This window comes from Cavia porcellus, unplaced genomic scaffold, assembly GCF_034190915.1.
Source record: "Cavia porcellus strain 051 isolate PalLab524CR breed Dunkin Hartley unplaced genomic scaffold, mCavPor4.1 scaffold_32, whole genome shotgun sequence".
In the NCBI taxonomy this organism is placed as follows: domain Eukaryota; kingdom Metazoa; phylum Chordata; class Mammalia; order Rodentia; family Caviidae; genus Cavia; species Cavia porcellus.
In genome coordinates, this window is record NW_026947515.1 from 45,497,786 (window position 1) to 45,512,554 (window position 14,769).

Below are 14,769 nucleotides of genomic sequence, written 5' to 3' on the forward strand. Positions count from 1 at the left end.
CTGTTGAGCACTTTTTCTGTCATTAGTTGTCAGTTTGTCTTCTTTATTTTGTTTTCTGCTCCATTCATTGTGGCCTCTCTGCCACTATTTCTGGATTCTTCGTATTTTTCTTTTTTAGAATATCCTGCAGTATTCTCTGTAGAGTTGAATTGGTGGTTGCATATTCCCCTAGTTCCTCTTTATCCTGGAAGCACCTTGTTTTTCCATCAATTTCCAGGGATAGTTGTGCATGATATATCAATCTTGGTTGGAGGTTATTATCTTTCAAAGCTTGAATTATTTCCCCCCACGCTCTTCTTGATTTGATGGTTTATGTGGAGAAGTCTGCTGTAATTCTGATGGGTGTTCCCTTGTAAGTGATCTGTTTCTTGTCTCTGATGGCTTTTAGTATTCTGTTCTGACATTGGATTTCTGGTATTTTGATTATTATATGCCTGGGTGTAGCCCTGTTTGGGTTGTAGGTGGCTGGGGTCCTGAATGCTTCATACATCTGAGTATCTTTACCTTTTGCTAAATTAGTAAAATTCTCTTGGATTATTTCTGCGAGTAGCTTTTGTAGTTCATTTGTTTGTGTCCCTACCTCTTCTTTTATGTTCTTAATTCTTAAGTTATAGATCCTCTTATCATCTTCTAGTCTTTGTATTATTGCTGTTTGTTTGTTATTTTTAAGAAGTTTTTCATTTCATGCTCCCATATTACAAATCTGGCCTCCAGTTCAGATAATCTATCCTTAGTTTCTTTCAAGCTCTTATGCCAGTTTTCGATAAGAGTTTTTAGTTTCTTGGTAATCTCTTTGAACCTGCTTAACATATTCTATGCTTTCTCTATTTTCTCCATCAAACAATTCTCCCCTCTTTTTCTGTTCTTCCATTCCACCATCTGTTTTTTCTTGGGTGGGGCTTAGCATTTCTCTAACTATTCTGCTTATGTCTAGCTTCAGGTCATTAATAACTTCATTCCTGAACTCGTCTATGAGGCTCTGGAGATAGCGCTTTATGTCTATTGGTGCTGTGTCTGCTATTGCCTGTTTCTCAGGGTTGGGGGCCGAGGGGCCTTTCTTGTTGCTCCCTCTTCCCATATTCTTTGTTCCTTATATACGCAAGTGAATATAGGAGGCCCAGCTTCCTTCCCTGTTGGCCAAAGTCTGTTTGAATTGCTCCAGCTAGGTGTTCCCACCCACCGCAGCGCACCGGGCAGTTACGGACTGGGTAGGGAGTTATGGACTGGGCAGCCTATGCGGGGCCTGCCCCTTCAGGTCACCTTCAGGCGCTGGGACCTGGGTTGTGCTAGCCTACTGGGTCTCAGCCAGCAGCGTCATGTAAGGTAGGCACTACTGACCAATCCCGCTTGAGAGGGGGATATGTGACTGAAATCACTACAGCGCCCTGTTCCGGCAAGTCTGCCCAGTCCCAGAATGTCCTCTGTGGAGCCTCCTAGACTTTGAAAGATCCCAGTTTCTCTCACTCACCGCAGGTCGATGCACGGCTCCCCGTCTGTGCGGCTCTCAACTCCGTTCACCGATTCCCGTTCTCAGAGCATTTACGCGTCTCTCTCCCTGCGGAGCCGATTCAGATCCAGCCACCGCAGCGGGAAACCCAAATTGCGGCTTCCAATGGTGTGAGCTCCAGCTTCCACGCTGAGGCTTTTCTGTTCCTGTTATAGCACCAGGATTGCATTCCCAGTTGGTTTCTCTCAGCCCAGTTCGTTCTTGGGTCAGCAGGGCATATCTCCTCTTGCTTAGGATTCCTCACTCTGCACCATTCCTGGATTCTAAGCTGGGTCTTTCAGAGAGCCTCCGTAGCTGCTGCTATCTGTCCACCATGTTCTCCTGGAAGTCCAAAAGCTGCTTTTCTTGTGTATGTAAAACTTTGGGAGGGAGTTTTAGAATGAGGATTCTTTTTTTGAGTGAGGGAGGTATATGTCTGGAAAGCTGGGTATAGTGTTCAGGGAGTGTTTCACAGAAGAAGGATTTGATTTGGATCCTGAAGAGTGAATTGAATTTTCCAGCCACAGAAGGCAGAAAAAAAAAATTTCAGACAAAATGCATTAGCACAATCAGAGTCATAGAAACTTTGAGGAGAATGATACTTTTAAGAAATTTGACTAAGACCAGGCATGGTAGTACATGTGTGTATTCCCAGCACTTAGGTGGCTGAGGCAGGAAGATCACTGCGAGTTTGAGGTCAGTCTGGGCTACATAATGAACTCAAGACAAGCCTGAACTACACAGCAAGACCCTGTTTCAAAGAAAAGAGAAGAGAGGAAAAGAGAGGCGAGGGTGAGGGTGAGGGTATGGTGGCACATGCTTGTAATCCCAGAACTCTGGAAGTTGAGGCAGGAGGATCATTGCAAGTTTGAGACCAGCTTTAGCTGCAAAGTGAGCTCAAGGCCAGCCTGAAGGCATAGTGAGACCCCGTCTCAAAAAGCAAAAAAAAAAAAAAAAAACCAGAATGTGAAGACAGAGTATAACAGCTAGAGAGCCTTTGTTTAGTATGCCCAAGATTTTGGGTTTCAAGCAAGGCAAAGAAAGCAAAATAAAACCTGAATTTGGATAATTTAAAGAATAAGGCATATAACAGGAGCCTGACTGATTGGATAGGAATAGATTGCAGAGTGTCTATACTTGGATATATCACACACACACTGCTGCTCAGCTGAGCACATCTGCTCAGTCACATTTCTCAGTGAATAATTTTCTTTTTCTTTTTTGGTGTTGGGACTTGAATCAAGGTCTCACTAACACTAAGCATGTTTTCTACTGCTTGAGCTATCTCCATAGTTTCTCCTTAGTTTTCACTGAAAATGAGAGATTGGGATAATCTTGCAAGTAAACAAAAATGGAAACATCTGCTTTGACAAGTAATAAAGATAATGTTCCTACTTCATAACCTGTGGTGGTAGTGTTCCTTTTGTTTAAATTTTCTTTGTAAAGTAATTTATTATTACTATCTGCAAGCAAGCACTAAGTGGGTAATTTAAGGATACAGAGAAAGAAAAACCAAGAACATCTAGCCCAGTGGTTCCTGAACATCAATCTGCAGGCTTATACTGAGCTGTCTGTGCAGTCATCCAGAAGCTTATTAACAGTAGGTTTCCAGTCCTTTCTCTAAGATCTGATTCAACAGGTTTGAGATGTGACTCAGGAAGGAATTTTTATTTTTAGACAGTATTCTAGGTAATTCTAATGAATAAGCAGTTTAGGGATTCACTCTTGATTTTCCTATTTTGCGAATAAGAAAACCAAGGCATTAGAAGATAATGATTTTCTCAGTGTCATAGAACTTTCTTTGTAAAGTTATTATTAGTACTATTACTTATGTAAGTAAGTGACAGAGCTTGGATTGGGATACAATTCTTAATATTCTCTCCAGAGTTTAGCATAATACATTTATGGAAGATTTTATATAAGAAATCTTGTTAATTGGCTATTGAAATAGCAAGAGTTCATAGTTAGAAATAATAGGGTCCCTGAAAATTCATATTATAAAGGAATATTTATGAACTTACTACAACATAGGAGACTCGCTTTTTGTTATGAAAATGCTAACTAGAAAGGTTATTTTGTATGCTAGAATAGTGGCACTAATACTAGTAAGTTCCTGGCTGTACCTCACTATTTGGAGCAGAGTCCATTTCTCACTGGATCCTGTTTTCACCTTGGGGAATGCTTTTAAACGAAGATGACTGTGACATCCCATTAGCACTGTCAGCTTGCCAAATTCATTGTGTCAGTTTTATCTTTATAACTCCCTACTTGTTTGTTGTTATATATGCATCATCACAATCAGACATCATTAGCCCGTCTATATTTCTGTCATGCCTGGGAGATAGAAGCTGCTAGTGCTTGGAAGGGAATTTTTCCCCCTACTTTTATGTGTTTTTTTTTTTTTTTTAATATCCACTTCATAATCAGTTTAGCAAAACACTAGCTGTTTTAGATCTTAACAAGTTAAGAAATCTTTGAGCTAGCATTAATTATTCCTTTTCCTTTCCATACCAGATCATTGGGCCAGGGATTTAGCTCAGCAACACAAGCGCTTGCCTTGCCAAGTGCAAGGTCGTGAGTTCGATCCGGGTTCTTTAAAGAAAAAAAAAGACATACCCACACCAGATCATGAATCCTAGTAGTTCTCTGCAAATAGATCTGTCCTCTTACCATGGAATCATTTTCTTTTGAATCCTTGCAGGTTTTTTGCTTCATAACTTCATGGTTATGATGATATGTTCTTATTGTATCCTGTTTTTGTTTTGTCTTTTTCCTTTTTATCGGTACCAGGGATCGAACTCACGACTGCCTGCTTGCAAGCAGGCGCTTATGCCGCTGAGCTAAATCCCTAGCCCATTGTATCCTGTTAATAGATGCTTTCTCCTTTATTCAGAGAACATGCCCATGTGTTAGTCTTTTACAAATTCATTTCTATCTACTAAGTCCTGAACATAGAATAGGTGCCCATTAAATGTGTGTGATTGATTGGTTTCTTTGCCTTGGTTGTAGCCTGAATCTCAACTCTTAATCATCAACAGAGCTGACACAGGACAAACTAAGGGTGATTGAAAGGCAAAAAGAAAGATAGTAAATTGACCCAGATATCTTTGGGGAATTGGGAGTAAGTAAAGGTTGCAACAGGGCTGTGGTTCCAGGACGCAGCTGGACAACTACATAGCTCTATATAATAATTCTCTTAGGTTGGTGCCAAAAATTACTTATATGTGCTATGAAATTTGAGTTTACTTTGAACCTTTTTCTTCTGTAGATACTTCTCTCTCCAAGCCACACATCCTCTTGGGTTTGATGATGTTGTACGATTAGAAATTGAATCTAATATCTGCAGGGAAGGTGGTCCACTCCCAAACTGTTTTACAACTCCATTACGTCAGGCCTGGACAACCATGGAGAAGGTAACCAAGATCTTTAAAGTTTTAAACCACAAAACGTTTTACTAGTGAAGCCAAATTGTATAACTAAAACATAACCCAACAGTGCAGCATAGTGATTAAGAGCAAGACTTTAAGTCTGGGTTGGTATGTATTAATGTCACCTCTATAGGTTGAGTGACTCCAGGCAGTTACTAAAATTCTTTAATGCCATTTTCCTTATTTACAAAGTACAAGTGATATCAAAGTTATTGTGAATATTAAAATGAAGTAATATATATAAAATACATAAGGCCTAACACAGGGTAAGTATTGAAAAATGTTAACTACTGTTGTTACTATTATTACATCTTCTTTTCACATAGTTAAATGGTATTATGGGGCACAGTTAGCTTAAGATTTACAAAGTTGAAACCGTAGTTTTATGTATCATGATCACTTAAAAGGTATCATTAGTTACTTATTAATGAAGCTATTCACTAATATCTAATTGATAAAGTTAAAATTAGTGAATGATTTATTCTTTTGGTGATCTAGAGCATGTTTTGCCAGGAGTTACAAAGTCCAGGATAAGCCCATTAGGTTAGGTTGCTAATACCTGTAATGTGTATCTGGATACAAAAATGTTAAGAATTTTTATTTAATACTATATACCAATATTGAATTTTAAGAAGTATTTATATAAACTCAATCATTAAAAAACTTGAGATAACATAATATTAGTTATTACCTAGGGAAAATAATCCTTTATATGACTAAAATTTTTCTGCTAGGTATGGTCACATAGGCCTGTATTCCGGGCATCCAGGGAGGCAGGAGGATAGCAAGTTAGTGACATAAGTGAGGCACTGTCTCAAAATAAATAAGTAAGAAAACCTTTTCTATTTTAAAGGGAAAATTTAGATCTGTAGCGTATAAGAATTTAAACTTTCTAGACAATAAAATTAACATTGGGCCGGGGATTTAGCTCAGCAACATAAGTGCCTGCCTTGTTGTAAGTGCCACATGGTCGTTAGTTTGATCCCTGGTACCCAAAATAAATAAATAAAATAAAATAGACATTGAAAGAAAATTAAAATATAGAAACAGTTCTTACTAAGTGTTTATAGGTAAGAAACTTGTGCTAATTTTTAAGAACATTAACAGGACCCTGTAAGATAAAGAAATGGACACGAAGACATGAAGGATTCATGTAACAAATACTTTGAATATTTCTGTGCTAATTATTCCTATTATAGTGAGAAACAGAAGGTGTGGTTTGTTCCATCCTGGAACTTACTCTATAAAGAAGGTATGTGTTAAATACAGACATAAATATTTATAGTGTGCTAAGTGCCATGAAGGAAAGCTCTGTAATAACAAATGCAAAATAATAAGTTTGGCCATGGTGTTGCATGCCATATAATCACAGGCAATAAGGATCACAAGTTTGAGTCCTTAGGCAACTTAAAAGACCCTGTCTCAAAATAAAAATTTTAAAAAGTGCTGGGACATAACACTGAAAGCCCTGGGTTCAATGCCCAGTACTGGGGCAGGGGGAAAGAAAGAATAAAATAATAAACATGAGAACTTGTTCAGCATCATTAAAAATTAACTAACTGCAAATAAAATCATTTGATATCTTCTGGCATCTGTTTTAACAGTGATTTGAGAAAAAGCCCAGTTTTGGAATGCTTGTCTGGAAACAAACACTTTGATATGTACAGTATTGCTAGGGAAACAAATTGACAACATCCTTTGAAGGATAAACTGGCTGTGTATATTAGTTAACGCACCAGTCACACTCCTGATAATTTATTTTAAGGAAATCTATTGATAAGCAGAAATCAATATGTGCCCAAAGACACTATTATCTGTCACAAACCAGAAAAATCTAGTTTCAACTTATATTTATTTACTCTGGACTATTTTTTACTCACAAGGAATATTAATATCAAGTCTGTATAATTTCCATGACCAATGTATTGTGGGAAAACTCAACAACATTGTATTTATTGTAATTTCAGTTACAATGTGAAATGTATACAAACCCAGAATGTAACGAGAAATACAAACATTTATGTTAACTGGTAAAATTTGTTTACTTAAAAAACATTTAGATGTATTGATTATTAACTTTCAAATAATGCCTTTTCTCTTTCAGGTCTTTTTGCCTGGCTTTTTGTCCAGTAATCTTTATTATAAGTATCTGAATGATCTCATCCATTCTGTTCGAGGAGATGAATTTCTGGGAGGGAGTGTTTCACTGACAGCTCATGGCTCTGTTGGCCTTCCTGATGAGTCTCACCTGTGTGGTTCCGATAGTGCCACTTCTCAGGTACTGGTTGGCTTACGACTTACATTATGAAGAAAGGGATACAAATCCTTTTCTTCAAATTCCAGTAATAGATCTGATTTATGAATTTTAAATTATAGACATAAAAGAGAAATAAAATTATGCTGCTTACTGTGTATTCTAATAAAAGGATTCTTGGCGGATAGCCATTTTACTGTATTGTAAAATATGCTGTTGGGCTGGGAGTTTAGCTCAGTGGCACAAGCTCTTGCTTGGCAAGTGCCATATCATAAGTTCGATCCCTGGTACCAAAAAAAAAAAAAAAATCATACTGTTTTATTCAGACCATTACTCTTGGCACTGTGGCTATCCTTAATGGCCAAATATTATGAAATACATTTATAACTTTGAAGAACTCTATAATTTTTTGAGAATTTTTTTTTCTTTGATTTTGGTGTTTTGAGATGGGGTCTTACTGTGTAGGTCAGGCTGGCCTTGAACTCACAATGATTCTCCCGTCTTAGTACCCTGAGTGCTAGGATTACAAATATGTGCCATCATACTCAGTGTGAGAAATTTTAATGACTGCATTTGGGATGCTTTTTTAAATAGAACAGTTGAGTTATCTGAGGTTTCTTTTTTTGCTTTTAAAAACGTTTTTTCTTTTTTAGGGGGTGGATACCAGGAATCAAACTTATGACCTTGCACTTGCCAGGCAGGCACTTATGCCGCTGAGCTGTATCCCTGACCCTTTTCTTTTTTAAAGATGAGCTCTTACTAAGTTGCCCAGGCTGATTTCAAACTCAAGATCCTCCTGCCTTAGCCTGTCAGGTAGCTGAAATTTGAGATGTGTTGTCCAATATGTTTGGGTCTTAGGTTTCTTAATATTGTATTTTACTCATGACCCGTTGGGTTTATTTTAAGCTAGAAGGCTACATTGTATATCACTTTTTAAAAAACTGCTATCATATATCAAACCTTACCTTGTTGCCCCCAAATCACATGAAGTAATATATTCTCAAGACGGAATTGTGAAGGAGGCATTAAGGAGTTAACTGATTCTGGGCCTTAGAAGTATAGAGTAGTGTTCATCCACATGTGAGGTTCTGGTTTCAATCCTCTGGTTTCAACCACAAAAAAAAAAAAAAGAAAAAGGAAAGTTATTATAGATATATAGAAAGTGGTAGGGCCAGAAATAGTCTGTCTGGTGTTCTTCATTATAAGCTTAATAATACGGCTTATTAATTTTCTCATCAGTATTGACAGCACTTTGAAGTTTTGATACTGGTCTTTGAATTAATTTATTCTTCCTTTTCTTCTTTCCTTCCTTCCTTGTTTCCTTCCTCTCTTCTTCCCTACTTTACTCCTTTCTCTTCCCTTTTCTGCCTGCCTCCCTCCTTCCATTTCTCTACTTCTCTCCTTCCTTCATCTTGTATTGAGGATTAAATCCAGGGCTTTAGCACTGAGCTGCATCCCGAACCTTTTAAAATTATTTGAGACAGGTTCTTGATAAATTGCTAAGTTGTCCAGACTGGACTCAAACTTAAGATCCTTTGGCTTCAGCTTCCCAACATTCCTTTTAAAACAGTACTATTTTATTGTGAATAAGGCTCTCCTGAGTATATTTTTCCCATATCCAGTTTACTCATGACCTGCTGAATATGGTTATTACTTTATTTTGAGATAAGTTAGAATGTCTTATTTTTATTTAGACATTTAAAAGGTCTAGGTGCTAACCATAAAATAAATGTATGTGTGTATGAGTTTATTTTTGGCACTGGGAATTGAACCCAGGTCCTTGCATGTGCTAAATAAGCACATGGTATAGTCCTGAGCTGTATACTCAAGCCCCATAAAATTTATTTTGTTGAAACATAGCATACATTTAAAAAATCACATATAATATGACAATATATCTTGAAAAAATTTCATAAACATCCATCTAAAATCGGGGGAAAAAAATGAGTGCGTCTAAATCAAGAAATAAAACGTTCTCAACCAGAAGCCCTTTTGAGCCTCCTTCTAGTCATATCCTGACTTAGGAACATAGATTAGCATTAACTGTTCTTGCTATTTTATAAATGAAATCATACTCTGTATTCTTTTTCTTTTGGTACTGGGGATCAAACTCAGATGCTTGTGTTGCTGAGCTAACCCCCGGCCCTATTCTTTTTTATTGGTATAACTGTATCATGATAATTCACACTTGCACTGTGTAATTCAGTGGTTTTTACCATACTCCAGAGTTGTGTATGCCTCCACAATCAATTTTAGAACCTTTTTTCTTCCTCAGAAGAAACTGTTAAACTCCAAATTCTCTGTTTCTCCAGTCCTAGGCAATCATTATTCTACTTTTAGTCTCTATAGAGATCCAGAGCTGCCTATTTTGGACACTTCATATAAATGGAAACATTCTATGTGGTCTTTTTTCAGGACCTGCTAGATTATTTTCCCAAATGGCAGTACCATTTTGCAGTCACACCCGCAGTATACAAGATTTCCAGTTTCTCCACATCTCACTGAAATTTCTTGTGTTATCTTTTTGTTCCTGGTCATTTCAGTGAGTATAAAGTTGTAGCTCATTGTGGTTTTTATTTGCATTTCCCTGATGACTAAGAATGTTGAGCATCTCTATGTGTTTACTGAATTTTTTTCTTTTTGTCTTTGGAGAAAGTTTATATGAATCTTTGTCCTAATTTTAAATTGGGTTATCTTTGTATTACAAGTTGCAGGGATTTTTATATATTCTAGATATAAACCTATCAGATATGATTTAAAAGTAAGTTTTCTAGTTCTGTAGGTTTTTACTTTCTTATGTCTCTTGAAGCTCAAAATTTTAAATTGAAGAAGTCCAGTTTGTGTACAATGTTTTATTTTTGTTTCATGTGCTTTGGGTATTATGTCTAAGAACCATCGCAAAATCTAATGTACTAAAGATCAATAAATTACTGTCTTTTCCTCTAAGGTAGTTGATCCATTTTAAGTTACATATGGTATAAGGTTGAGTTAGTTTGCATGTGGTATAAGGTAGAGATCCAATTTCATTCTTTTTCAAATCAATATTCTATTCTAGCAGTATTTATTTAAAAATCTATTCTGACTGTTAAGCATGGTGGCGTATACCTGTCATCAGTCCCAGCACTCCAGGAGACTGAAGCAGGAGATAAGTTCAGGCTAGCCTGGGCAAGTTAGCAATCTTTAAAAAAAATAAAACAGCTTGGGTGTATAGTGCAGCGACCCTGAATTCAGTCCATAGTGCCATCACTAAGAAACCAAAAGAACTGCTCTTAGACCATTGAATGGTCTTGACAACCCTGTTAAATATCAGCTGAGCATGTATGTTGGTATATGTGTATTTCTGAACACTAAGTTCTGTTCCATTTTGTGGGTCTATATCTATCCCTTTACCACCTTGTTTTCAGTGCAGTAGCTTTATATTAACTTTTGAAATTACAAAGTGTAATTTTGATCAGGATTTCGTGGACTATATGGATTGCTTTGAGCTATTGCTATTTTTAAGTAGTATTAAAATTTTTAGTCCATGAACATAGGATATGTTTTCACTTGTAGCCCAAAAACGAGCCCCCCAGACCCCCCAAAGTTGGTATCCAAAAATGAGGCAAGACATGTTTTTAAAAAAAAAAAAAAGCAGCACTGATTTATTTTATCCTGGGCTCAGCGATGCAGTGCAGTTGGAGTTTGCAAAAGCTGTGTGTCCCCCTCCAAACTTTCCAGACTTTTTTGTAGAAAGCATGATTTCCAAAGAGGTTATGGGCGTGGATAAGGAAATGAGAAAATCCTTGATCTACTAAGGAATGAGGAAGACCTTTGTTTCTCTTGTTTCTCTTTGCAGAGGACAGAGAAGTCTCCCAGGAATTAGAATGCTTTGTCAACTTATTTTAGCACTCAATTTTAGATAACATCTGTCATTTGCAGAGGGCAGCAATGGTTAACATATCAATTAGGTCACCCAGGAAAATGGCGCATACTGAACAATATGACGGCGCTACAGGAACTTCGGTCATATAACTTGAGCATAACACAAACATAACGAAGCTCTTTTTTGTTAGTATATAACATTTATGTGCTCTTTTCTTTCTTTCTTTCTTTCTTTCTTCCTTTTTTTTTTTTTCTTTTTTGGGAGACAGGGTTTCAGTATGCAGTTCAGACTGGCTTGAACTCACTATGTATCCTAGGCAGGTCTCAAACTTGAGCAATCCTCCTACCTCACCCTCCCGAATGTTGGGATTATAGGCATGGTCACCACACCAGGCATGTTTTTAAAATTTCTTTCAGCATAGTTTTTAGTATATAAGTCTCATACCACCTTGGATCATTTATTCCTAAGGTTTGTTTTTTTTTTTTTTTCTAGTACTGAGGATTGAACCAGGGAGTCATACATGTTAAGACAAGTGTTCTAAGTGCATTCTATTTGTCCATCTGTTTATCTTATCTATTATGTATCTATCTATCTATCTATCTATCTATCTATCTATCTATCTATCTGTCTATCTTATTTCAATGCTTACACCCAGCAGCACTGTACCACTGAGTTACATTCCTACAAGCTGCTTTTAAATTTTGAGACCACATGTTACTAATTTGCCCATGTAGGACTTGAACTTTTGATCCTTCTGCTTCAGCCTCCCTTAATACTGGAATTTGCAGGTATTTGTCACTATGCACAGCTAAGTTTTCCTTTTTGATGTGATTATAAATGGACTTTTTAAAAAATTTCATTTTTGGATTATTCATTGTATATGGAAATATAATGATTTTTGTGCATTGATTTTGTATTTTCAACTTTGCTACATTTGTTAGCTCCAATAGTTTTCTTAGAGATTCTTTATAGTTTTCTATATAAGGTAATGGTATCTGCAAATAGCTTTTTCTCCCCTGTCCACTTTGGAGGCTTTATTTCCTTTCCTTGCCTAATTGCTCTCAGTAGACCCTCCAGTACTGTGTAACACAGAGTAAAATTTGCAAAAGATAGACATCTTTATCTTATTTTGATTGATAAGGAAAGCTCTCAGTTTGTCACCATTTAACTTACTAAGTTTCTTTTTAATTTTTAAATTTTTATAAATGCTGTTTATCTAATTGAGGAAGTACCCCACCAAACTTAATTTTTATTAATTTTTATTAATTTTTAATCACAAAAGGATATTGGATTTTATCAAATGTTCTTTCTCTACCAGTTGAGATGATAGTGTAAGATTTTTGGATTTTACTCTGTTGTTATGTTGTATTACATTAATTAGTTTTCAGATGTTAAACTAACCTTGCAGTCTTAGGACAGATTCTATGTGGCCATGTTTTGTGAACTTTTTGTCATGCTGTCATACAGTTTTGTTGGGGATTTTGTATTTGTACCCATCATATAATACTGACACTGCATAAGAGAAAGTAACTTTGTTTTGTTGTCTGGTTTTGGTGCCTCAGTAACAGTTAATTGGGATGTACTCCCTATTTATTTCATTGGTGCTTTCTTTTGAGTTTAACGAGTTTTATAAATGTTTAGTTATTTTGTTTATTTAGCCTTCAGTTACGGACATTAGGCTTTTCCCTTTTGCTATTTTAAACAATACTGTAATGAATAATACTGTATATATGTCATGTTTCTAATAAATTCAAATCTGTATAATTCTAGAAATAGGATTCCTGGATCAAGTCCTAGCTCTGTATTTCATCAGAATATCGATTCTGCTATGATTGTTCTATAGGTTGGGGAGTGGGGAGTAGGGAGTAGGACAGTAGAGGGGAACTTAGTGACTTACACTTAGCTAGCAAGTCACTTCACAAAGGATTATTTAGTGTCTCTGTTGTCACACAGCCTCACTTGAGAATCCAAAACATTCATATTTAACCTATAAAATTTAGGCTTTTTTTTTTTTTTAAATACTGAGAATCAAGGTTAGGACCTTGTGCTTGCCAAGTAAGTGCTTGTGCCATTGAGCTGGATTCCTGGCTCAGGCTTTATTTTTTTGTGGGTGTTTTTTTTTTTTTTTTTTTTTTTTTTGTATTGGGGATTGACCTTGTGCTTACCAGGCAGGTGCTTATGTCACAGAGCTAAATCTCCAGCTTGCGGGCTTTATTTTTGTTAGCCAGGATATGTATGCTGGGATAGATGAGTTTGGCCCAGGAAATAATGCCTTGTGAGGACAGCACATATTCAATACACATTGTATGTACCATTGTTGCCCCCTGATTGACATGTTTCGAATTTTTTTCCTTTTTGAAATAAAATGGTTTTGGGGAAAACAGATTTGGCATTTAAATGCATAGTTACATATTTTATACATGTGCTTTTCCCTTGTTGTAGTTTGAAGGTGTATGTCATGCCAGGAGTAATGGTGCGTGCCTGTAATCCCCGTACTCTGCAGGCTGAGGCAGGAGGATCTCTGCAAGCTCGAGGCCAGCTTGGACTGCATAGTGAATTCCAGGCCAGACAGACTGACCGTGTCTCAAAAAAAAAAAAAAAAGAAAGAAAGAAAGAAAGAAAGAAAGAAAGAAAGAAAGAAAAGAAAAGAAAAGAAAAGAAAACTTAAAAAAAAACCAGAAAGGAGAAAAATATTTCATTGCTGTTAACCTTCTCAGTAGTGACGGTCTTGGTTGAAAATTACATTCTCAAACGCTGAAGAAAATAAGTATAGGTCTATCATATTCCAGGCCTAGGACTGATTTGTTTTCTGAATAATGTACTATTTTAAAATTTCTGTTTTAGTCCAGTGTGAAAAAAGCCAGTATTAAAATTTTGAAAAACTTTGATGAAGCAATAATTGTGGATACTGCAAGTCTGGACCCAGAATCTTTATATCAGCGTACATATGCAGGGTAAGCTAAGCTCTTTCTTAGAATTTTTACAAGTGTAAAGAATTTTGAAGCTTTTAAAGTTTTCAATGAATTTCAAATGTTTCTCACTTCTTTACAAGCCCAGCACTTCCACGTGCAGTGTGCATGTTGCATGGTATTAAAGTGAAGGCTCTAAAGTGCCTCCTTGAGTTTGGCTGTGCTACTTACTGGCAAGCTGTTTAACCACCTACTGTCTTGTTTTTTCATCTGTGAAATCAAAATAATGCATGGGTTGTTGAGGGGCCAAATAAGATAATACATGGAAAGCACTTACAGTGTTGCCTGATTTCTAGTAAGCCCTCCACGAACCGTCGTTATTCTACTGTCACATGCCAGGCCGATGAGTGTCATGTCTATGTAGTGTGTCCCAGGCTATCTTTTGCATGTTTTGTTTGACATACATGTTAACTATTTCAAAGTCTTGATTTTAAAATAATTATAAAGATGCCAATATTTATTGTGAGCTACATACTTTTGTATAATACATAATACTTGGGAAAGGCGTGAAATTATTCCTTGAACTCGTTTTGTAGCCCAGGCTGGTCTCAAACTTGGAACAATCTTCCTGCCTCAGCCTCCTGAGTGCTGAGATTACAGGCATGAGCCACCATGCCCAGCTTTAAAAATTGATTTTGATCGTGAGAATTAATATCTATCTTTATCTTTGTTTAGGAAGATGACATTTGGAAGGGTCAGTGACTTAGGACAATTTATCCGAGAATCTGAACCTGAACCTGATGTAAAGAAATCAAAAGGTTTGTTAAGTT

General features: G+C 36.6%; 1 protein-coding gene across 1 annotated transcript in view; it reads left to right on the forward strand.

The window, feature by feature from the left end:
* The window catches only part of Akap10 (A-kinase anchoring protein 10), a 79,034-nt gene that overhangs the window by 48,104 nt on the left and 16,161 nt on the right, over positions 1 to 14,769 (forward strand). Inside the window, exons 9-12 of the mRNA XM_063242225.1 lie at positions 4,755 to 4,899; positions 7,019 to 7,192; positions 13,875 to 13,984; positions 14,675 to 14,757. Coding sequence (XP_063098295.1) covers positions 4,755 to 4,899; positions 7,019 to 7,192; positions 13,875 to 13,984; positions 14,675 to 14,757 — 512 coding nt within the window. The remainder of the gene's footprint in view (positions 1 to 4,754; positions 4,900 to 7,018; positions 7,193 to 13,874; positions 13,985 to 14,674; positions 14,758 to 14,769) is intronic.